The sequence below is a fragment of the Mustela nivalis genome (assembly GCF_964662115.1).
Source record: "Mustela nivalis genome assembly, chromosome: 1".
NCBI lineage: Eukaryota > Metazoa > Chordata > Mammalia > Carnivora > Mustelidae > Mustela > Mustela nivalis.
Window position 1 is genome coordinate 170,264,503 of NC_139020.1, and position 16,960 is coordinate 170,281,462.

The following is a 16,960-nucleotide window of genomic DNA, read 5'->3' on the forward strand; positions in this document are numbered from 1 at the left end:
CGTCGTGCTGGGTTTCAGCCCAACTCATTCAGATTGATGTGATTTCACTGATGTGGGAGAGGATTGGGGGGGGGGGGGCAGCCTCCTGAGAACAGGTTCTTTCCCAGGTGGGTCTGCAAGGGAAAGCTGGTGCTCATCCTCTCGCAACAAAGTCTACTCCCCACAGTCCAAGGTGACACAGAAGAAGTAGCTAAACTTCCATTTTGCAGCTTATTTCCTAGGAGAATGGCTGTTACTGTGGCTACTTAATAAGCTAATCTCTTGTGAATAACGCTCAACCCACAATCTGCGCTTTTCCTAAAGCCAGAGGAGGGTACCCCGTTGTTGGAGGAGCCCATCCATCTGCAAGGACGGTGTGAGCCTCATCTCACCCACCTCTGTTTTCTTATGTTCATTTTCACCAGAGGCACCATCCATGGCCTCATCAGGGCCCTGCCCTTTGTACACCCAGAGCTCTGACTTTTCCACGATGGATCTCAGCTGGTCCAAGTCTTGTTTGATCTGTTTGTAGTTGTCCACATCTTGGCTGGTAACAAGCAGCTGGACCTGAACAAAAGCAACGGGTCAGCGGCGACAGCAGCCTCTCGGAAAGTCACGCGAAAAGCAGTAACAACACACAAACAGCAACCCCAGCTACCTGTTTGAAGGCCTGCAGGACCTCCTGCCTCTGACTGAAGTGCCGGAAGAGGAGCTGCAGCGCTCCTGAGACCAGGGGTGGGTAGTCGTGCATCGTCAAATGCAGCAAGACTCGGAGGAAGGTTCTGCCGCCGTGGTCGTCCAAGTCCAGGGGGGTGTTCTCCTCACTAGAGGAGCACAAGGAAGGGGGAAGGCCAGATGAGCCACAGAGGCCCTTCTCTCACATGCTTGGACCCAGACACACCCACCAGTCAGAGTTCTCACCCCACAGCAGCCTCGGGGGGCGTGAGTTTTAACAAGCCCCCCTAACAACGCAATCTTGTTTTAACTTCCGCTACATTGTAAGGTGAAGGGACAATGAAGATCTCACCACTGCCCGATTTTAAGCCAAGGTCCCTACCCTCCCACAGTGACAGGACCTAGCTTTTTTCTCCAGATTCCCGACTCCTGGGTTTTAGTGCTCTTCTGCTGGGTCTCGTCTATGGGCGGAGGACTGCACACAGTTGTGCTTGTCCAAAATCAGGCGTTTATTTTTTATGGAAGATGCTGTAATTCAGTGCCTACCAAAGGACTAGTTGCATTTACTTCCACTTCACGGCTAACTGATGAGGTAGTCGGTACCAGGTCCCCTGATCCCACACGTGGCTGTAGCCATCAAGTCACTATAAAAATGTCCCAGTGATTACTCCTGTGCTCTGAACTTCTAAGGTCACAAACGTGTAACAAGGAGTCTGCAGACCCCACTTTGGGGTGTGTTGCCATGACCAGGACGACGCGGTGTGCTTCAAACTGAGGACCATTAGCAAACTGTCGGGACTGATCTCTGTATCTATTTTAACTGTGTCATTTAAATAATTAAAAAATTAATAAGCGTGTCCTGGATCAGATGGCAAACCACCACCTACCTGAGCATTGCTCCATTGCTGTGTCAGTGGCCTGCTATGTTGTGTTACCATTGAATGAATGCCAAATGGTGGGAACTTCATGCTTGCAGGTTAGCAAGAAAAGCACAGAGGGGATTTCACAGGATGATACTCTGTTCTGGCTACATGCTCTAAAAAGTTGTGAAGACAGTCCTACTGCTATGCAATAGTAGAAAATGATGGGAAAGTTGAGATACCCTAAAAGCACATGGTAGTGTCATCATGATGAACTCAACATCCTCTGTGTTCCAGAAAAACATCTTTTACCGTAGTAAATAATATTGCTAATTTAAATTTCACAGGTTTTATAGTAAGTGCTGGGGTAGACTGCTAACATTGGTGCCCCCTCAACAAAAGAGACCTTCCTGGTATAGACATCTTCATGTAGATCCCTCCTCCACTGACACTGGGCTCAGCCATGGGATCTGCTTTGACCAATAGGATATTAGCAATGCGATACAAGCAGAGGCTTGATTATTGTTGTATGCTGTTGGCCTATCCTGTCGGGTTCTTTGCACTTAGAGCTAGTCACCGAGCTACAAAGAAGCCTAAGATGATCACGTGTAGAGAGAGAGAGGAAGGGAGGGAGAAATAGAGTTCCCAGCCTTGAGATATTCCTACCAAGGAGACAGAAATGTGAGTTAAGAAGCTTGCATGTGCCAGCCCCGATCACCAGCCTCGACCAACTCAACAGTGACCAGCAGATGAGCCGTCCAGCTGAGCCCCAGCCAACTCACTTAATTATGAGAGGCAGTGAAAAGACTATTTTTTCAATCCATTAAATATATGTAGTAAGTTACACAGCAATAGATAAGTGAACCAAGTATGTGTATGAAAAGAACTATGTGGGGGACACCTGGGTGGCTCAGTCGGTTAAGTGTCTGCTTTCAGCTCAGGTCAGATTACAGGGTCCTGGAATCAAGCCCCACATCAAGCTCCCTGTTCAGTGGAGAGTCTGCTTCTCCCTCTCCCTCTGTCTCTCCCCCTCCTCATGCTCTCTCTCTCAAACAGATAAAAATCTTAAAAAAAAAAAAAAAAAAGACTATGTGCAGAGGGTATTTAACTGAATTTGTGGCTGTTCGAGTCTTGTAGGTATTTGAGTCTCATAATAATGTTTTAAGTCTACATTGAGTAATCCGATCTTTTAAAAAGAGGATCATACGTTCATCTAATGTTGGGGACAATGTGTGTTTCTGTTGTCATTGCACGTACAAAAATGGCAATCCACCAGCAGCAGAAACACATGATCTTGCTAACCTCACTTTGTTTTCAATCCCCTCTTTCTTTCAACCCTATTTTGCACCATTAAAAAAAATATTTTAAAATGTGTATTTGGGGAAACCTGCATTCCTTCTATCCTAAGCAGGAAACACATGAACACACACACACACACACACAACTAATATCATTCTGACCTGAGCACTAAGGGTTACAAATACAGCCAAAAAATAACCTAAACCCAAGGCTAATTGTTTCCTAGAAAAATGAAGGAAAAGCCTTTACACAAAAGGAGACTTCCTACTCTTAGAATCACTCATAAAATTGAACACTGAAATTTTACTTTCCTTCCTCCAAAGATGCCTTCTGCTTGCTCTTCAATGTGTTCAAAGTCAAGAGTACCTGAAAAGATAGAGAACGAAGCTTCAGATGTAGAAAGGTCTAAAAAAAAAAAAACCAGGCTGTTGGTGAACTTTCCCAAAAATGGCCTTGCCCCACCCCGAGGTTAACCTCAAGTCTCCCAAAATCTTATCTTGCAAAGCTGTGCAGCCAGGTCAACCCAGATCACACTGTCCAGTGGCTCTGGTGTGCACTGCTCTACATTCCTGTCAGTCTCCTACCTGCTCATGATCCCCTTAGCAGAGCAGAGTGATGACCCCACTCCAAGGCAGCTCAGGCCTTGACAGGTGGGATTATGTTCCCCACTACCACCTTCCCCAGTACCCTTCATCACTATTTCCTGGGCAGGGAAAAACTTCCATTATGAGTAAAAGTTGCTAGTGGATGAAACATTTTCTTAGAGGGTTTTGTTTGCTTTTATTGGCATTTCATGTAACCACAACACTACAACCCTCAGCTGTCTTATGACGAAGACACTCCAAGATGGAAGGAAATAAGACCTAACCCAGAAGAGATCAAAACTCTGTCAATTATTCTTCTGTTCAAAAAGGGTAACTCCAGGGGCGCCTGGGTGGCTCAGTGGGTTAAAGCCTCTGCCTTCAGCTCAGGTCATGGTCCCAGGGTCCTGGGATCGAGTCCCGTGTCAGGCTCTCTGTTCCTCAGAGAGCCTGCTTTCTCCTCTCTCTCCGCCTGCCTCTGCCTACTTGTGATCTCTGTCTGTCGAATAAATAAATAAAACCTTTAAAAAAAAGGGGGGGTAACTCCAAGAATTTCGTTCTCCATTATAGTAATCTTCAAAATATTCATATTTTACCCTTTCTGTAGTATGTACTGTTGGAATCCTCAGTTTTTATTAGACTACACCCAGTCTACGGCTGAAATCCCATTGTGGAATCACTAACCTGGTACGTTACTTGGCCCCTCTTGGCTGCTGTTTCCGGAGGATGTTTCTGAAGTCTGGGAATTGCTTTCATCAAACTCTCGCTTAAATATACACAGGAGGCAGGAGATCCTATAATCCAACCTCACATTCAAAATAAACTAAAGATTCAAGTGGAAATGGAAACAGATTGGTTACATTAGCATACCACCTGTAACACTTTGCCAAGCCACTGCACTCTGGCTGGGCCTGGTAACTGTTGCATCAATTAGCTTAAGCACTAAGTGAGCCAAATATTTGGCTTAGATTTCAACAATTACTTTAACAACAGACTTCCATGGGGTATATCAAACCTGTCCACAGCACCTTAGCTTCCAGTGCAAACTTCAACATCCAGACAATTAATTTAATAATTGTAATAATAAATCACTCACTCCCTACTCCATCCTCTATAAAACATTACTTCAGCAAGTAGTAAATGCCAATTCTGGGCCCTGAGAATGGTGAAGTTGGCTGCTTTAATTTAAAAAGAATTAACAAAGAAAAATATTGCTTTTACTACTAGAAACTATCTCGGTCTGTATTTTTCATTTCAGATGGTTTCCTCTGATTTATTATCAACCCTTGGGTTCCCTCTTCATTCACTTTCTACATTCCCTTGCCCTCTGCTCTGAAGGAAGGTTACTTTTTCCTGGATTGTTGCTAAAGCCACCCCCCACCCCCCAAAAAACAACAACAAAAAAACCCCACCACATGGCCTTACTTGAGGACCTTACTAACATTCCCCCTTCCATTCTCTCCCCATCTCTGCCTTGCCCTCTTGGTGACCTTACCCAATCCCAGGGCAGTCACCTCTCTCAGACCGAGACACTACCTTGGCTTGCCTTCAGAGATGCTGGTCATTGTTTCCTATTGACTACTGGACATCCCATTTGGGGTCTTTGCAGAGTCTCAAACTCAGTATTGTACAAAACAATGTCAATCCTGCCCAGGTTCTCTCAGTCAGCCTCAGGAACATCGACTCCTCCTTCCCTGAGTCACACATTAATCAGAGACAAAGTCCTCTTGGTTCTGCCTCCACCACTTCCCCTGCGTCTCTCCCGACTATCACTTGCCCCTGCACCCATCCTCCTTCTCTTCTGCCTTGTCCTCATCAAATCCACCTCCCAGAGGCACTCATTCTTATGTCAGTCCCCTGCATAAAAATCTTCAAAGTCTCACCACAGAATAAAGTCCTACCACTTGAGGCACCTAGAGCTCTCTAGAACCTGGTCCGGTCCTCCTTTCCGACAACCTCCATTCCACACATTCCAGGTCTCTGCCCAAGGAGGAGATGCTACTGGCCCATGTGATATCATGCCCTCATCCAACCTGCTCCAAGTTCAAGGGGACTTGAGTATGTTCCCTTGTTTCTATACCATAAATCCTGTCCAGGCTTAAAAGCGCAGATGAAATCCTACCTCCTCTGTAAAAACCTTCTCTGCTGCTTACTAAATGAGATCACATGACCCACCCCTGTGTCCCAGGAGACACTTTCCTCAGAGTTTTATTTCCTTATTTTCCTATTAGACTGTAAATTGCTTGTGGATATAGTCTCTGTCCAAATCATCTGTGCATTCCTCCTAGTGCCCCAAGTGCCTTGCATATGGTAGGGGCTCAGCAAGTATTTACTGAAACAATGATTCCATGGACCAACTGTTCTAAGATGATGACAATAAGAGGACCTCAAGGTGTGATCAAGGTTTATACTCTATCACTGCTGATACACAGTCATGATACTAACGTACTTGGGACACATATGCCATAGCCTAAAAAGTCCTTCTCAACTTTTGGTCAGGCAAAAATTCAATGATGTTTCTTTTGAGTCATTCTCTATGGCCTTAACTATTTGAGGACTTTCATGAATGGTTTCAAACTACTGATAAAATGTGATTTCAGATTCAAAATACAAATTCTTAAATTTATAAACATTGATAATCACCTACTACATGTTCTGGGGTTGGCAGGAGGCAGCATTAGATAAAAGAAAAAAGTGGTAACAGTATTCTTTTCATTAAGGAGCAAATGATTTTATTGATGAATAAAAATGACCTGCGAGCAGAAAGCGGCAAGCACAGGAAGGTTCTTGTACCTAAGACCAATCCCTGTCTCCAGCAGCCTGGGTCGCCTATCTCCTTTTGCCCATGCAAGGTCTTCACTCCTGCTGTTCACTCCTCTCTCCTAAGTCAACAACTTGCCCACTCTACTGACCATTCCATTCCACATACAAACTTGCCATAAATTCCCAACTTAAAAAAATAAAACAAAAACCTCCTGTGACCAACAATCATCCTTCAGACACCTCCCCATTTCTCTGTGCATTTTGTAGCAAGTCCACTCAAAAGAGTTGTTTGTTCTTACTCCCCCTAATTCATCTTCTCCTGTTTCCTCTTGAACCCAACCAATTCCCAAACCTGCCAAGTGTATCCCCACCTCAGGGTCTTCCTCCTGCTATTCTCTTTGCCTAGAGGTTTTCCTAGATACCCACATGCTAGCTTCCTTGCTTCATTCGGGTTTCTGATCCAGTCACCTTACTAGAGAGGCCACATCTGAAAACCCATCAAAAACAGTATCCCTGACCCCCACCTCCTGGTGGCCTCCAAACCATCCTGGCCCTCCTCTAGATTTTAGCATCTTTAACACTTACCACTATCTGACATAGTATACCTGCTGTTTAATATGCCTATGACTCCTACCAAAATGCGGGCTCTTCAGACACAGGAATTTAATCTATGCTGTTCAGTGTTGGATCTCTGATGCTTCAAAGTACTTGGCACAGAATCAGTTTCAATAAATGTGTGTTGAATAAATGAACGAAAAGGGAAGGGAGGGATGGAGCCAAGCGTTGCCAAGTTAATGGAGGCTTAAACTAGCTATGAACGACAAGCAAGGAATCCAGCTTTATGTAGAAGCCTAACTAAGTGAATTAGCTTGGATGAAGACACAGAGGGCAAGGATTATGAAAACCTAAGGTAATTTACAGGAAATTCTGTCATGGCTGGAGGGACCAGGGCACTTTGCGGAGGGGTATGAGATGACAGTAGATCGATGAACAGCTGGTTCATGAATGGCACTTAGCAACGAGCTAAGAATTTATCTCCATTCTCTCCCCAGAAAGTCTAGGGCTTTATAAAAGCAGGGATACGGTCCCAGTGGCAGCCTGTGAGCACACCCCTTCCACCTCTGGCTGACAGTTACCTGGAGTATTTCGATGATCTTCAACTTGGTGTCCATGACCATGATGTCCTCCTTCTCTGGCTCTGCCTGCTTCACGTTGCCCTCAGGGGCAGCAGCCATGGGAGTCATGGGTAAAAAGCCTCCTCCCCGGAGCACCACCTGGGTCATCAGCTCTCCGACCCCATGGATGGACCGCATTACGTTACTGCCTAGGAAGGGCCAGCACAGACCTCAGTCACGACAACAGTCTAGGAGAGTGCTCTGAGGTGCCTGGCAGGGGGCACAGGCTGGAGACATAGTACTGAACATGTCTCTGTTCTAACACATTCTCAGGACCCTAGGAACCGGAAAAGGTTAATACCCATCAAAAATTTGGGGATTCGGGGGGCGCCTGGGTGGCTCAGTGGGCTGAGCCTCTATCTTCAGCTCAGGTCATGATCTCAGGGTCCTGGGATCGAGCCCTGCATCGGGCTCTCTGCTCAGCAGGGAGCCTGCTTCCTCCTCTCTCTCTCAATCTCTCTCTCTCTCTCTCTCTCTGCCTGCCTCTCTGCCTACTTGTGATCTCTGTCTGTCAAATAAATAAAATCTTTGAAAAACAAAAACAAAAAAAATTTTTTTTTAAATCTGGGGTTTCGGGAGTGGAGGAAAACACATGGGCTTTGAATCCCCAAAGGGGCACTTTTGTGTATTAATTCACCTGCCAAATGTTACTGGTCACCTAGCACATGCTTGTTGCTATGCAGAAAATTAGGGGTACAGGAGTTAACAAGGCATAAATCGGGTGCTGCTACTAACACTGATCTTGAGTACACTGGATTACCTCTGAGGCTCAGCTTCTTCATCTCTAAAATGAGAATAAAAGAGCTCAGTCAGAGAATGAGATGGTGAAAAACACATGAAATAACTGAGCACAAAACCTGACAGAAAGCAGGAGGTAAGGAGATGTACTTTTTCTCTTCTAGTTGTAGGGACAAGTTCGACAATTATCCAGACACGAGTACCTAGTACATGCCACTCTGACCCTAAAACAGGAAAAAAATACACATACAAAGGCAGATTGTCCTCTTCACAGACTGGAAATACAAGGTTGGATTTTATTTCAGCATGTGCTACTATCATCATTAAATGCCTCAGAACACATCATATATGAGGGTAGGACATGTGTTCTTCAGAGATAAGCATTCAATTTGTTAGATAATTTTCAAGTGGTTTGGTAAAATAGACACACAGACTCATATATGAATATAAAGGAAATCGAGCAAAATGTGAATAATCAAGGACCCGAGGTCGTGGATCTACAGGTGTCTGCTGTGCTGTTCTTTCAGCTTTGCTTTTTGTTTGAAAACGTCCATAATGGGGGCGCCTGGGTGGCTTAGTAGCTTGAGCGTCTACCCTTGGCTCAGGTCATGATACTGGGATTGAGACCCACATGGGGTTTTCCCTCTCCCTGCTACCTGCCACCCATACCCTAGCTTGTGTGTGTTTTCTCTCTCTGCTCTTGTTCTTTCAAAATAAAATAAAATAAAATAAAATAAAATAAAATAAAATAAAATAAAATAAAATAAAATAAAATAAAATAAAATGGAAATGTCCATAATGAAAAGTCCAGGAGAGAAGGACAAGGAAAGGACCTCACAGGGAAACACATGACAAGAGTCATAAGGGGAGAAGTTGGCAGGTTGTGCCCCAGGCATATGGGTGCCTGCAAATCCCATTCCTCTACTTTGCTGCAATGTTCTTACCTTTATTCTCTTCTCCTTTTGCCATCTTGCTGATGGGGAAGATGGTCGTCACGTGCACGCAGTCCAGTATGGCCAGGAGTATTTTGGTTAATCGGAGAAGGTCAGAGAAGTTGTAGAAACCAAAGTATATGAGATTCCTAGCTAAATTTACAACCTATTATATTCGAACAAAAGAGAGAGAAAGATGGTATTTAATAAACTTTACCCTTCGGTTTTACGTTGACTAGCTGATAAATGACTCATTCTGACCCTTGTTATGGTAAGAGAAGGCACACACTTTGCTTGCCATTTCTGATCAAATTTCATTTTATTTCATAAAGAGAAAAAATAAGAAACAAAAAACTGCCAAGCTCCTGACCTATTTCAATAACTAACCTAATCATGTGTCTGTGCAGCTACCCAAAGATAATACAGGACCAGTCACCTTATAGCCAAAGAGAACACAGGTAACAACATTGTAATCCTCAGAAATAGAACTCGCTGCAAGGAAAGTCTCAAAGAGAAACATTTTTAACTCAATGGTAACAAGGATTTATGTACCTCAAATGATTCATCTGTGATAGATCTCAAGCAGAGGCTGTTTCTTTCCTACAGTGTTTTTTTTTTTTCATTGTGTTTGTTTTTAAAGATCTTATTTATTTATTTGACACAGAGAGACACAGCAAGAGAAGGAATACAGGCAGGGGGAGTAGGAGAGGGAGAAGCAGGATCCTGTGGAGCAGGGAGCCTGATGCAGGGCTCGATCCCAGGACTCTGGGATCACAACCCAAGCCAAAGGCAGACGCCCAACTAACTGAGCCATCCAGGCACCCTTTCCTGCAGTTTTTAATATAATGTACAGAGTATACCTAATATACTACCATTTCAGATGATACAATTTGCCCTGAGTACTTCTAAGAATTTAACTACCATTAAGCCAAGTGACTGGTTAACAGTTCTATTTTATTCTGGAATAAAATTGAGGTGAATTCCTTTTTATTATCAAACGAGAGTCTCAGGATAGAAATCACCACATGCTAAAATATTTTATATTTACCCAATGGAAAAATGACCAAAGAAAAGCAGATAAAACACACAGATCATTTCATCATGAGTTACCTCAAAGGTAAGCTTATTTTTCTCCTTATCAGAGAAAGGAAACCTCTGACAAACCACATCTCTTAAATACTCCTCCACAAATTCCATGGTTTGTGCAAACCTCTCCTTAATTTCATCTTTAGAAGTTCCACTACTGTCATAGCTAAAAGAAAAGGAAAAGAAAAGGAAATCACATTTCAAGATCTTTGCACTCAAGCTTCCCCAGCTGCTCCAGCCACAAAGCCAAGAAGCCCTCCCAACACCTCGTATCCCACCCTCTGTCCTTACTTTATTCTTCCCTCCTTAGCACCTATCATCAAGATATGGAATCATTTATCTTGTTTGCATCTTTTTCCCCACTCGTGTAGAGATAGTGTTCTGGCTGGTTCACTGATGTATTACTTAAGGCTGACACCAAGTAGAAACACTTATTTATTGAATTTTAAAAAAGGGACAAGACATAAAAAATACAATCATGCCAGCTTTTGCATTCTTCAAAAAAAAAAATTTGCCACACACTTTTTAATTTTAAGCTTAATGAAAAAAAAAAAGACTTCACTTTGCTTCTGTGATTTAACTATACTTAACCTGACCATAAGTGGTTTGTCTACCATGACACAAAACATTATGAGGTCTTAAAATAGCACAAGGTCTTAGCAGGGAGAAGAAGCCAGGCTCACTCGTCAATGGCGATCTCCGAGGGAATCTCAGACCACAGGCGGGCATATTTCACAGGCGTGACTTGTTCCTGGGGATCTCGGTCTACGTGCATATGAAGCATAAGACGGCAGAAGGACGCCCTCAGGTCATAGGGCAGGTTCTCGTCAGACATGCAGCGGAGAATGAGATCAACATCCAGCTGGCCTGATATTTCATTGATAGCCAGGTATTGGCGGTCCAGACACATCCTGGCAAAGAGGTTCAACTGATACCTGGAGAAAGGTAAAGTTACATGAAGAAATCAGAAATCGTTGAGGATGAATGGAAATTCACAGCAGGAAAAGTCGAGATATCCCCAACTTTCATAAGAGGGTCATTTGGCTTCCTGAACTTAGATATCAACACACTCAAATAGCTCCAATAAAGGAAGAGTTCAAGTTACACCACTAGTCCTACATGTCCACCCTGATGAGTTGGGAGTAATTACATGACTACTTGATTCCATTTTGGCCTTGTTTATTTTATGAAATAAATGGGGAAAAATATTACATCTCAAACGCGTGTCTATTTTTTCAGCTGTTTTTTAATACAGCATATAAAGACCATGTAGGAAATGTTAACGATATCTCCCATGTTGAGTCTAGTTAGAAATTTTGTAATACTCTTAGGATCTTATCTCGTATAAGCCTACTCTGTGATTTCTACATGAAAACCATGGTGTGCAAGGTAGGGAACTCCTCATAATGTCTTATGCTTTCTTCCTCATCCAACTACGTGTCATCTTTGTCACCTTCCATACTGGACCAGGGAAGCACGCTTTCACATTCACCCTCAGGAGAAGACATATCAAACATTAAAAGAGTAAAAAACTTCTGGCATGAAATAGCAAGCCACTAGCATCCAAAGTACCAAATACTGGCTTCTCAATCTAAAACCCCATTGCTATTAATAACCGTTAGTTGAAAATATTCTCAGTCTCACCAGATACCAGTGAATGCAGATTAAAATATTATTCTATTTCATGCTTATAAAATCAGCAAAGATTAAAGAGCATTGCAATATTCAGAATTAGCAAAGACCAGGAGAAACAAAGTTCTCATTTACAATTGGTGAGTGTGTGCGCCAAAATATCTGATCTAGGATTGCTGAGTGAAGTTTTAAAATATGCATCCTCGCCAATTCAACAATTCCACTCCGGATACGAAATGGAAACTCTTACTCATATGCACACTTTTGAATAAGGATGTCCCCCGACATGAAAGGCTAAACTGTGGCATACAATGGACTATCAAAGAGCAAGGTCAACGTGGCGTCATAAAAAGGAATACCGCTCAGCTGTTGAAATTAGACACATCTACCTCCATTAACATGAACACATTTCAGAAGCAACACAGAATCTATCAGGCAGGTTTCATAATGGATACATTATGCAGTACAGCACCATTTACATACATTTCTAGGAACAGGCAAAATCCACTCTATTTGTTAGGACTGCGTACTAATGTAGTAAAATACGAACACACCGAGAAAGTGGAGGGGTGTGCACCAAAGACACAAATGGGAGGGAGGAGAAAGGAATGCAGGAGGTAACAGAGGGCCATAACTGCCAAGTTTTACTTATTTAAAAAAAATGCCATGAGCACTTTGCCATCTTCCCTTCTCTCTTCTTTGAAGTGGCTCTTCCCCCCACCCTTTCCTTCTCCATTGCCTTCCCTGAGGTGGCAGGGTCCACAGGTCTTAAAGCTGGGCCCGGGGCAACTCTGGGGCTAAAGAAGGTGACTGGCAGAGGTGGACAGTGAGCAAACAGGTATCCACCAGAGCCAAGGCCAGCCAGGTTTCTCTGTCACAGGATGGAGTCACGCACACAGGAAGGTGAAGCCTAGAATGACCCGTGGGTGTTGGAATGGAATTGGAAGTACTGATGTGCACTCACAATTTCATCATATATTTGTACAGACAGAGAACATAGATATATGTGTGTGTGTACATAAATATGCATATATGTGTGAATACACATACTCCTTTCCTAGCTCTGTCTGCAAAGGTTCCAGGAGGCTGGCACTATTGTCTCTATTTTGCAGATTAAAGAACCGGGGCATACAGAGGTATGTAACTCGACCACAGTCAAAAACTTCATATGTAGGAAGGTGAGGATTTGAACCCGAGCAGTCTGACTGTACAGTCTGACGCCTAGCTCCTACGATATGCACATATGTCTTATGTTGCTAAGGGGAAACGGTAACCAGGGGCTGATACAAGCACTCATTCTTCGGTTGCCTCGGTCGAATCTGGAAATCAACTTACTACGTAAATAACAACCAAACCTTACATTCCCAACTCCTCCAATACACAGCATTTGCTCGACAGGGGACAACTTGTCGTTCCTTGGAACCATCGACCAATAAGCAATAAACTTCCCCTCAATTCTTTTCAGGGCACCCCAAACCGAGCCTGGCGGGACCCCCATCACCTGTAGTAGCTGAGAACGTCTCGGTCTTCCTTTTGTCCTTCTTTGGCATCCTGCGCCAGTTCCCGGACACTCTTGCTGCGAACCTCCTTGCTGCTGTCCCTCCAGAAGAGCCACACCTCCTCTTCATCTTCCCCTGCCTCCAGAGCATTCTCTCCAGTGGAAACGCCCTCAAATTCAAAACGAGAAAGAACCAACCTGGACAATAAGAGGAAGAGGGAAAACTCATTATGCTGAAATACTCGCTACTGCCGGTTCGACTACAGCAATATACGGCAATCTAGCCGCACTCTCCGTGTAAACATAAAATGAAAACCGGTGTTTCCCTCGGCGGCAGAATCACAAAGAGCCGAACATGAACTTCTTCACATACTTTATCCCAGCGGTTCTCAAGCAGGGTGGTTTTGCGTGCCCTGTCCCATCTCGAGGAGACAATCTCGGCAGTCACGTTCTCATTTCTGTTTGTCCCAACGGAGTGGGAGGGGCATTAAGGACATCTACTGGGTAGAGGCCCAGGATGCTCTTCAATTAATAGGACAGTCCCCCGTGACAATTATTCAGGCCCAAATATTGAAGTGCTCAAGTTGCATCAGCCCAAGCCCAAAACTAAGTTATGCGTGAGAAACAAACAAAGAATCGGTAGTTCAGGGCCTGAGTTTGCAGTTTTGTTTTGACTTGTTTTTCCCACATTTGCCCCATTGTGGGCATGGTACTTATCAGGAAAGCTGTTCTCTTGCTAAAAGTGAATCACTACAGTTACTGAAGTTTCTGGGTACCACTAACCACTTTTTGAACAGTGATGATGTAAAAAGCTCTGCCCTACCGTGTCTTAATATCACCACTGAATTACCTTCTTTAAATTTTAAAACTGATTATCGTACTTAAAGAACTTTAAGGATGAAAACAAGTGTGTGCAAAATGCTCTCTGGTGAATACATATTGGTTTTCAACCAGTGTGCAAAGTAAGTGCAGAGAAGGCCACTCCAAAAGCAAACTTAATATCCCTATCCAAGATCTTTGGCTCAGAACGATCCCATGCCAGCCCATTTGACTTCAGAGCAAGTCTGAAAAAGTCAAAGAGTTAAGTTCTATTCGTCAGGAGTGCAGGCCTCCCCTGAGCCATACATTCTCTACCTAAATCCCTCTCTCATCGGAATCTTAAATCCCAAGATTGCCACTCACTTGGTCTCAATCAGGATGTCGGCATTGGTTGGGTTCAGCACAGCTTTGCATATCAGTTCCTGGGTCACTGGGATTGATTTGTTCATGGACACACAGAGGTCAGAGAGATAATCTAAGAATCTGTCAAGAGAGAGAAAGCAAACAAGACATTTTCCATAACTACGGAGAGGTTTGACTCTTGGAGCCCGACTCTTTGCAAGGGGTCAGATCCAACAGAGCTGGGACCAAAGAAAATGACAGACGGTTTCGGTTTGGGGGCCAGTGTCTACAGCACCACCAGAAACCCAGTAACCGTAAGAGAAGAAAGACGGCAGTGGCTGGGGCAGACGAAGAAGTGATGAGGCAAAAATGCAAAGAAAGAACGAGACAGGGAAGGTCACGTAAGGGAACCATGGGGGAGGAGGAGGGGCAGCAGAGAGGCAGAGAAGGGCTCGGAGGCCCGAGTGCCCAGCTGGAATCCCTGCTTTGGTTCTCCTTAGTTATGTTCTGATAGGCAGTGTGACTTGGAGAAATTTCCGGACCTCACTGTGCTTCACTCTTCTCATCTACAGCAGAGGGTAATGCATAACCTCAGAGAACTGCCCTGAGAATTAAGTGAGATAATTCATGGCAAATGCTGACTTAGTTCACTCCCTCGTACATGAGAATGCTCCACAAACGTTATTTATCCTCATGGGTGGGAGGAGTTATCTTACAACAACATTATCAGTTTTCCCGTTTGACCATTCACAATACCTATATTGTAAACTATTTCTCACTTCTCCTAAAAATGTTGTGGATCCCCCCCCTTTTTAATATTTTATTTATTTAGGGGTATCTGGGTGGCTCAGTCAGTTAAGTGTTTGCCCTCGGCTCAGGTCATGATCTCAGGGTCCTGGGATCAAGCCCTGTATCAGTTCCCTGCTCAGTGGGGAGCCTGTTACTCCCTCTGCCTCTGCTACTCCTCCTGCTTGTACTCTCTCTCTCAAATAAATAAAATCTTAAAAAAAAAAAAAAAAAGATTTTATTTATGAGAGAGAGAGACCACAAGTGGGAGTGGAAGTGGCAGAGGGAGAAAGAGAAGCAGGTTCCCTGCTGAGCAGGAAGCCTGATGTGGGGCTCAATCCCAGGACCCTGGGACCATGACCCAAGCTGAAGGCAGAGGCTTAACCCACTGAGCCAAGCAGGTGCCCTAATGTTGTGGATCTTAATTAGAAGAGGGAAGAGAGTAAAAAGGGGGAGAGCTATAGAAATGAGAAAAGATGGAACTACAACTTAAATAAAAATAGTCAAGCAACAGCTAAGTTTGCAAAAGACTCTTACTAATATTTGGGGAGATGTTCTAACTGCAAATCAGGGTGCTAAACTGGGACTGAGTGGCCGAAACTGTCATTTATTATGCAAGGACTAAGTACCAGGCAACTTCCCATGCATTTATTCTCATTCAATTTTCATAACCATTCATTTAGCATAGAAGAAATTAAAGCTCAAGGGGAAAGCGAAGGTCACCCAGCTGGTAAATGCCAGAGCTAGGATTCCACCAAAGGTCTATTCCAATACCATGTTTTTTTGACTACCCATCCAAGGGTCTCTCAAAACTGGCCTAACTGAAATCTGTCACTGGCAACCCTCAAAAAAGAAACCTAGCCCAAAGCACAATGACTAGCTCGGTGACTGCAACTTTGATACCCGGATACCTTCTGCCGACCGGGCCCACTTCCGCCTCACCTGGGCTCCCTGTTCTTCCGCACCAGACTGACAAATGTGTCGATCTCAGCGGCGGTGATGTGTTTTTCCAGGAGTTTTCGGTTATTGTGAAGCAGGGCAGTGATGGTGTCTTCAGCCAACACATCATAGCCAATCTGCTTCTGCATGAAGCCAAACTGCTTGGCTATATACTCCTTTTAAGGAAGAAAAGAGAGGTCAGCAGGAACAATGAAAGGTATTAAGGTTAACTCAAAACCAAGGAAAGTAGCAACAGTCTCTGAGGAGAATTATCGTTCATAAGGGAAATCCTAGTGGAGCATCTTTCCACAACTTTCTAATCTAGGACACCAGCTGCACACGCGCCCACATCCTTCATTTTACTAAACCTGCCACACAAATGTAATTAAGCAAATTATCCTGTATGTACAGATGGGCATTTTATTAAGTGCACAGTATAAATATTAATGTGGTGACTTATTTCTCTAAAAGGTCAAAAGCGGTTTTTCAGCTCTGATTTTATTACTAATTCAAGAGGCTTTAACTCTGCCTTACTGCTCTGTGCTGCTGAATAAACACACTTAAGCCTACTTAGATATTTAGAACAATACCACCCCATCCTGTTTTTTGTATCCAGGGTGAAAATACATTCTTATAGCCAATGGGTAGCAGGATCAAGTGAGGAATACCTAAGCCCATCAGTCAGATTCACAGAACGTACAAAAACATCCCTGGCTTCTCTCTTGGGGGACCAGACGTGACGTTCCATAAAAATACGTGAGAACTCGGGGAAGCCTCTTGCACATGTTTGTTTGTTTCTAGCCAAAGATATATCCCTTCCCAAGACAGACTGTTTGCTTACTGAAAGTACTAAAAG

At 43.8% G+C, this 16,960-nt stretch overlaps 1 protein-coding gene across 10 annotated transcripts in view; it reads right to left on the reverse strand.

Annotated features, from left to right (window-relative positions):
- The window catches only part of ITPR1 (inositol 1,4,5-trisphosphate receptor type 1), a 327,977-nt gene that overhangs the window by 153,650 nt on the left and 157,367 nt on the right, over positions 1 to 16,960 (reverse strand). For 6 of the 10 annotated variants that reach the window (XM_082728677.1, XM_082728669.1, XM_082728674.1 and 3 more), the window contains 11 exons: positions 16,108 to 16,280; positions 14,401 to 14,520; positions 13,222 to 13,416; positions 10,772 to 11,023; positions 10,113 to 10,254; positions 9,015 to 9,168; positions 7,294 to 7,481; positions 4,079 to 4,217; positions 3,121 to 3,179; positions 638 to 799; positions 376 to 546 (listed from right to left, as the gene is read on the reverse strand). In XM_082728677.1, the coding sequence (XP_082584803.1) occupies positions 376 to 546; positions 638 to 799; positions 3,121 to 3,179; positions 4,079 to 4,217; positions 7,294 to 7,481; positions 9,015 to 9,168; positions 10,113 to 10,254; positions 10,772 to 11,023; positions 13,222 to 13,416; positions 14,401 to 14,520; positions 16,108 to 16,280 (1,755 nt within the window). Of the gene's footprint in view, positions 1 to 375; positions 547 to 637; positions 804 to 3,120; positions 3,180 to 4,078; positions 4,218 to 7,293; positions 7,482 to 9,014; positions 9,169 to 10,112; positions 10,255 to 10,771; positions 11,024 to 13,221; positions 13,417 to 14,400; positions 14,521 to 16,107; positions 16,281 to 16,960 lie in introns of all 10 variants that reach the window. The other 4 variants (XM_082728673.1, XM_082728675.1, XM_082728671.1 and 1 more) reach the window with 1 other exon arrangement.